Genomic DNA, 8,217 nt, shown 5'->3' with positions numbered 1-8,217 from the left:
ATAACGTAGGATTTTGATGTAATGAAAAATGAGGATTTTGTTTCCGTGACAATTGGAAACTGCCAAACTAGATTTGACATGTCACATGGGTTTACCTTATAGCATGCATGTTTGTACGGATTATCTCTTTCACTACATCTCTCCTTTTCGATCTCTCTCTACCATAGAGACGAAGGAGACGGATGTAGAGGAAAGTGAAAGAGATGATCTATTGAAATTTTTTTTTTCTATCCCAACAATCTTCACTCTATCTCAACATATTTTTCAAAATACCTAGTATACCCTTATAAAAAATTAGTATATTTTAATTTTTTTTTTTTTCGTATTATACTGTTCCGGTAAACTGTTTCATCCTCACAAAAAATTGTTCCGGTAAGTATTTATCTTTACCGGTATGTTAATTTTACCGGTACACTTTTTAATAAGTATTCCGGTATGTTGATTTTACCGGTACACTTGATTTTAATAAGTGTTCCGGTATGTTGATTTTACCGGTACACTTAATTTTAATAAGTGTTCCGGTATGTTTAATTTAAACAATGATCATCTGACATACGATACTTATCAAATATTTTCTAAGAATTTAGAAAATGAGATCTTAGCAACACTATTTGAGAAAACATTCTCACAAACTTTGGTTGTGAGTAAACATGCATGTGATCAATTTAGACTGCATCAATTCAAGTCACAAAATGTCTAAATTGTCCAAATTCTCAATTTCTTTTTAGATTCATTAAGAATCTAATGTATTTGGTCTATAATGTAGGTCAAATACATTAGATTCTGAATGAATCTAAAAAGTAGTTTCCCTCTTATATTTAGGACCGGAGGAAGTAAAATTATTAGAATAAAAGAACTTCAGACCCATCAATACATCTATAAAAAAAATCTCCGCATCATAATAGTTCATCTCTTAAATAGTGAACAATGTTTCAGTTTGCACTCTAAGTAGCGAACTATGTTTTTTTATAATAGTTTCATTCACGGGGTCGTGAAGGGTACAAAATGTTAGGGTTGAGTAAAAAAAAATTATCACTCGCTAAGTAAGATGCAAACTGAGTTCGCTACCTAGATAACGAGAATATATTTTGATCTTTTCAAAGAGCGCGTGAGAAACAATGGAGAGCGCATAAAGAATAAGAACTCATGCTATTTTACCATGAGATGGACTCATGGACTATTAAAAAGCAAGCTTAAAATTATGATTTACTTTTACCCTTACCCCTCAATGGTTGTTTTTTTAAAAATTGCACCTCTCGGTGTTTATTAAATTGAATGAAAGAAAGAAAAAAATAATCATAATAAATTAAAAATAAATATTATATGTATATTATAACAAATATACATAATTTTTAATGATTAGGGATTTTGATAGTTGCATGAGATCCTAAATTCAATCTTCATTCCTTATAAACCAAAAAAATATACATAATTTTTTTAGGAATACTAGATAGTTTGTGCTTTCTCAAATGGATTAGATTTATTGTAAGAATCTTGCCGTAGGGGTGGACAATTCGTCCGACCCAAAGTAGTTTAAATTAAAGTAGTTTAACGTTATTATTTTTTTTTGGGGTAGAGTTTAACGTTAATTTTGTTAAACATTACAAATTCAACTGTGTATCTTATCCGCTATAAATTAAATTATAAGTTAACTTATAAATTGTTTACCATAAGATAATTTACCAGTCGTCCATTATTTTATTTTATTTTATTTTTTTTATTTATAATAAGTTGGGAATCGAACTCAGGACCTAGCATATTACCAAAATTCCTCGTCACTATACCAAATCCTAATGGCTTTGTGGTCAATATTTTTTTGCCAAACACTAGTTTATAATGTTAGATTTTGAACCATATGACAAAAAAAAAAAAATTCGAGCTTCTATATTAGACTACATTATGTGTAAAAAAAATTAGACTATATTATGAATCAGGTACATCAATATAGTGTTTTATAAAAAGTTTATAGACTTTGTTAGGACCAAATTTTGAGCTTATAGCTTAAAAGCTCATATGACAAAAAAAAAATCGTTTGGTAAACATTTAAAAAGAACTTATAGTTTATTTTTTACTAACTTATAAATTTTCAAATGCTATTTCAAGTAGCTTATGAGTTTATAACTTATATTTTTTCATTTCAATTTTACCGTGCCATCTTAGTTGAAAAAATTTAAATATTAATTAAACATATATTTTTATATGTTATTTCATACTTATAAGCTAGTTCAATCGTTAATTTTATTAAACACTACAAATTCAATCAGCTAACTTATTTGTTAAAAACTAACTTAATATTCGCTATAAGTTTATACGCCATAAATTAACTTATAAGTTATTCGCTGTTTTTTTATAGTAGTAATGAATTTTATCATAAAGAAACTAATGAATTTTTTATTGATCCACCATTATATTATTATTATTTGATTCTTTAAATAAATCCATGAAGTAAACCATTAAAATAGCTTCATACTTTTTTCTTCTCCCATTCTCCATTTCAATCAGATTTAGCTCTCACCTCACATTCTACACTACATTTTTCTCCCAAATTCTTGGTAATGTAGTGACCCTTTTGAATCCTCTTTAAGAATCTGCAATTGGGGTTCCGTTTCATAGATCATAGCCATAAAAGTCTCAATTTTTATTTTGTATACAAATGGATAGTTTCACCGCCGAAGATCTGTCCACAATCGGAGGAATCGCCACCGTATCGATTCTCCATTCATTCATTCCTACACACTGGCTTCCTTTCTCCATTGTCGGTCGTGCTCAGAAATGGACCCTTTCAAGAACCCTTCTTGTTAGTATGTGCTTCTTTTTTCTCTTCACATAGATCCCTTTTTCACTTTTCATGTTTGGTTATTTGATTTATTGGGTTTTGATTAGTTTAATGATAAGGGTTTAATTTCTTGGTTTTGATTAGTTTAATGATGCATGTTTAATTTCTTAGTTATGATTGGAAAATCCTGAAGTTTTAGTTTTGGATGTTAGATAGTTAAGGATGTTAGATCAAAGAGAGTTGAGTGAATGTAGTTATGTGCATTAGATTTGGGACCGGTTTGGATTTAGCTTATTTTTTAGCTTATGAAAATAGCTTATGCAAATACATAAAATTTTATGTTAATTCATAAGTTTTCACCATAAAAAATTGTATCTTTATAAGCTGTTTTCTTATAAACTACCTTGAAAAATTTATAATAATACATAAAATCTTATTTATTTGCATAAGCCGTTTCATGTAAGCTAAAAAATGAGCCAATCCAAACGGGCTGTTTAGATAAACAGCTTAATTAAGCACTTATTATATAAAGGTTTATCATATAAATGCTTATGTATAAGCTATTCCTATAACAAAGATAAAAGGGCAATGTTATAATGGAAAATCTTAAAGTTTTCGTTTTTGGATGTTAGATAGTTAGGGATGTTAGATCGAAGAGAATTAGGGCGAAAATAGTTATTTGCGTTAGATTTGGGAGCTGTTTGGATAAACAACTTAATTAAGCACTTATAACATAATGGTTTGTCAGGCCCGTTTGGATTTGAGCTTATGCAAATAAATAAACTTTTATGTTAATTCATAAGTTGTTACTAACAAAAAATTATATCTTTAGAAGCTGTTTTCTCATAAAATACCTTGAAAAATTTATAATTATATATAAAATCTTATCTATTTGCATAAGCTGTTTCGCATAAGCTTAAAAATAAGCCAATCCAAACAAATGCTTATGTATAAGCTATTCAAATTTCAAATAACAAGATAAAGGGCAAGGTTATGATGGAAAATCTTGAAGCTTTAGTTTATATGGATGTTAAATAATTAAGGATGTGAGATTGAAGATAGTAGGGCAGAAGTAGTTATTTGCATTATGTTTGGGACCTGTTTGGATAAACAGCTCAATTAAGCACTTAGAAAAAAGACTTATGATATAGTAAATGCTTATGTATAAGCTATTCCTTTAACAAGATATATGATACTAGCTTAACAGAGTAATTAACAGTTTTGGCAGTTGCTAGCTTAACTGTAAAAATGGCTGTTTTACTTATTTGGCGATAACATGGAACTTTTTGGCACATTATCAGCATTAAGTTTTTGTTACTCTTAGTCACATCGCTGAATATTGAATACGTTTTTTCTGAATATTGAATAAGATACAGGCATACAGCTATGAAAATTACTTATGTTCAGATTTTTGTTGATAATCTTTAAACATATGCATATACCAAACATGAAACCAAACATGCATATACTTAGTTATTTTGTTTTAGCATTAGAGTTATTATTAATTGTCAGAAGCATCTCTTCAGCGGCTCACCTTTCATTCGAATAATATACCGGCAATCATTATTTACATCAACATTGCCTTTATATTTCAAACTCAAAGATATCTTCTGAAGATTCTTCTCGGTTAATCTTAGCAGAGCATTTTTAACTTTGTTCATTTTCTTCATGCAGCTGCATTTGGAGCAATTTTGCATGTAATATCCACTTCACTGCTTGGTATAACAGCAATCACCATGGCAAACACCATTGCTGGTGAAGAAACAGTGCATAAGCTTGCCTCACTTTTGCTCGTATTTCTCGGTGGCATGTATATTATATTGTTTCTTATGGGAAAGGGTGGCCATAGTCATTCACACAACCAACCTATGGAGAAAATGGCTGTAGCTGGGCTTATTCTTGTTCCTGCATTGTCTCCTTGTGCTACAACACTTCCAGTATTTCTTGCTGTTGGAAATTCATCTTCCATGATGGTGCTTGCCATCATAGTTCTGCTATTCAGGTATTAGTCAATCGCATTACACGTTAAGATGGTTTTTTTCCTCTTCCTTTTTAGTGTTTATTTTACAAAGGTGCAAAATTTGCTGCTGCTTTCATGTGCATATTGCAGTGGATCCTTGTCTTGGTTATCAATATTCTTTATTGAGAAATTGTTTCAGTGGCTATCAAGATTAGAGTAGACATTCTAATCGGTGGTTATCATTATCAACAATGAATTATGCAGTGTTGTTAAATAATGGCTATATTAGCGTAGCGAAACATGAACTTCTCGCTATTGTTCTGCAATATGCTATTTAGTACAAAATATTGTCAAATAGCAGTTATAGCAGCGCTATAGCACTGTTGTGCATTAGAATTTGAACACACTTGTTTTCTGTGATCTGCGATTCACAACACTCGTATTAAGAAAAGGCCCTTTAGAAATGCTGCACATTAGGATCATCATGATCGTGAAGCATGTCTTGACCTTAGGACAGGAATACACAATTCATTAATTCAAATTAATTAGTTATACTCTATCCAATACTGTACTGCCGAGATTTCTAATTTTCCAGTTGGGTTCAATTGCTTAAACTGATTAGTTGAATCATACGACATTGTACAAATAATTCACATTAAACGATATAATATTCATAAAATCCTTTCAGGAAATGAGCAAAAAATATATATTAAGCCATAAGACAAGTGATTTTGACCATTCCAAAGTAATTTGGTCATCGATTCAGTTGAGTATAACCTAAAATCAGACAAGTGTCTCCTTCAAAGTTAAACCACTCAAACCTCCCTTTTAATTCGGCTCTAACAACAATTACTCTTTCTAGACCATTTACTGATATGAGGAAACATTCATATACTTTGGAATAACAAGACATCACTGTGAAGTGTGAACCATTTTTTTATAACATGCTAACAATGTCTGCTAAAGCTTCTACTATGCAAGCGACGATGTTAGAACTTGTACTCCTATTTCTACTATGCAAGCGACGATGTTAGAACTTGTACTCCTATTTGCTAAGTGTTAACCATACCTACTTTGGTACCGCCCCTGCCAAAAACTTTTATTAATTTGAGAAGCTAGCAAAGTCGAACAGTGATGGATTAAAGTCCAGCTAGATACCTTTACTCTTGTTGCAAAATTCTGGTTGGTTGATAGAACATTTATTTTGAGACTCCTGATTTCTGTCTTGTATTTGAATTTTGAATTCTGTTTTTTACTGAAGATGCTCAACATTGAGATCTGAAATTCCTTCTTATACTCCGATGGTGCTAGTTTGGTTTTAGAGGCCTGTTTGAATTGATTTTTTTGAATGTATCCACTGACATAAACACTTGTAAGATTGTTTGGAAGAGCTTATGAAACTTGCTTATGACATGTCATAAACTACTTTCTGCTTATTTCTTTAAGCTCTCCTAAATAGCTTATGAAAACAGTTAATAGTTCGTATGAAAATATTTGACTTTATTTTATTTTTGTTATAGAAAATACATAAGCACTTAAGCGGTTATTTATCAAACCAAGCCTTAGATGCCAAATAAGTTTGTGTAAGTTTTTGCTTGGAGATTTGTTTCTGTTTACTAAACTTAACACATTTCATTTACAGCACAATTTCTGTGATGACTTCACTAGTAGCATTGTCATTTTACGGGGCCAGTCAGCTGAAGTTTCATTGGGTGGAGCGGTACGACAAACTTCTAGTCGGTTCAGTACTGTGTTTAGTAGGAGTTTTGACCCTAATTTTTCATGATCATGATCATAGTCATCATCATGGAGAAGTAGCTTCTGTTGGACAGCATCTGCATAGAAAGATTATTTCCATGTGAGTATATAAATATCCTGTAATTTGACACTTTTGTGGATCGCCACGGCATTGTTTCTAGTTTGTATGATACAAAATGTTGTTATCTAGAGAAATGATCATCTTGGTATAGTTAAAGTTGGAGTAATCATGTGAAGATTATGATGTTATTAAAAAAAAAATATATTCTCTTTTGTTGAGAGAAAACTAAAATTCTCTGTTTTTTTGACGCAATATGTATAATAAATAATTTAAAAGTGTGAATTTTTCTTCTTTCAATTTACTGTCATTATTCAGAACATTACTTACTGTCATTAATCAAAGTTTATGAAAGCAGTTTATTGTCATTAACCAAACTGAAGCCAAAGTGGAAACATTTCAATTAAACCAAATTGTCATTATAAAAACTAAATTTCAGTTAACCAACACCTTGGATTAAGTAGTTAATGAGCTCCCCTAAGATGAATTGTTTGGAAGAACCCGAGTTCGATTTCTGATGGAACAATATTTGGCTAGATTTTTCTAACCTTCCGGTCGAACTCTTGATTATTAAGCCCCCTATCACATGGAAACGAGACGGCTAATGAAAAGAAAAGAAAACTAAATTTCAATTAAGATAAATTAAATATTAGTTTTAATTAAATTAAACTGGAATGCTACATTGACACTAAACTAGGTTACGACCAATGCTTAGATAAGATGATACATGTCTTTTTTAGTTTAATCAAGGTTCTGAGTTTGATCCCTAATTTAGGCATGCAACAACTATCAAACTTTTAGAAAAAATTTGTTACTCATTTGAATCCCACAAGATTTAATTAACATGTTATTCACTATGAGAAAAAATATCTGATTTACTAAGAAGAAAAAAAACTTGGTTCATTGCGTTGACACCAAAATACATTCATTAACTTGACACCAAGCCATCATCACATTGACACCAAACTAACCTGAAATATTACATTATATTGACCAAACGTACAATCAAACATATATTTGCTAGTAACAACGTTAGTGCATATGAGGTTCCCAATGCTACTGGCAATAGAAAAAAGAATTTTAAGGATACACTTGAGATAATCGATAGAAATGAACACAAACCTTTAAGCATCTGTGTTTTATTGAAGGCTAGGGTTAAAGTTGGTTGTCCAGGCAAAAAGCCTCTAATGATGAAAATGAAAAATCATAGAAACCATTTCCAAGCAGTGTAACACCTCATTGACCTAGAGACTTCCAAAGAGGCGATAACTTATCACGCAAGGTAACAACAAGTAACGGCGTTGAACCCTTAGGCCAAATGATCATTTCCATGTATTGTGTTTGCATGTTTTAATCCCTATCTAATACTCTTCCTAAGGGATGGTTATAACTAATCTATTTCCTTTTACGCCATCATAAACTAAAGAAAGAGAACGAATGTGAAGATGAACAATGGTTTTTTCTTCGGAGCACTCGTACTAAAAAAAATTCCGCTTTGCAAATAAATATTATATCTTAAAATGGTAAAATATACTTATGGATAAAAAAAATTATAAAGTAATATTAAGTATAATTATTAACTTGCGTGAAAAAAAGTATAATTATTAATTATTGCGGGTATTTTAATATTATAATTTGCATCTAGTAGAGTATTATTTTTTGTAA

General features: G+C 30.7%; 1 protein-coding gene across 1 annotated transcript; it reads left to right on the top strand.

Moving 5' to 3' along the window:
* Positions 1-2,439: 2,439 nt before the first annotated feature.
* LOC123921781 lies at positions 2,440-6,852 on the top strand. The gene is made up of 3 exons (XM_045974457.1): positions 2,440-2,801; positions 4,451-4,778; positions 6,379-6,852. The coding sequence occupies exons 1-3, from the start codon at positions 2,654-2,656 to the stop codon at positions 6,596-6,598; spliced, it is 696 nt and encodes a 231-aa protein (XP_045830413.1). The 5' UTR covers positions 2,440-2,653; the 3' UTR covers positions 6,599-6,852.
* The last annotated feature ends 1,365 nt before the right edge of the window (positions 6,853-8,217 follow it).

This window comes from Trifolium pratense, linkage group LG4 (genome assembly GCF_020283565.1).
Source record: "Trifolium pratense cultivar HEN17-A07 linkage group LG4, ARS_RC_1.1, whole genome shotgun sequence".
Taxonomy (NCBI): Eukaryota; Viridiplantae; Streptophyta; class Magnoliopsida; order Fabales; family Fabaceae; genus Trifolium; species Trifolium pratense.
Note: the sequence above shows the minus strand (reverse complement) of the source record. Positions and strands in the feature narration are given on the sequence as shown.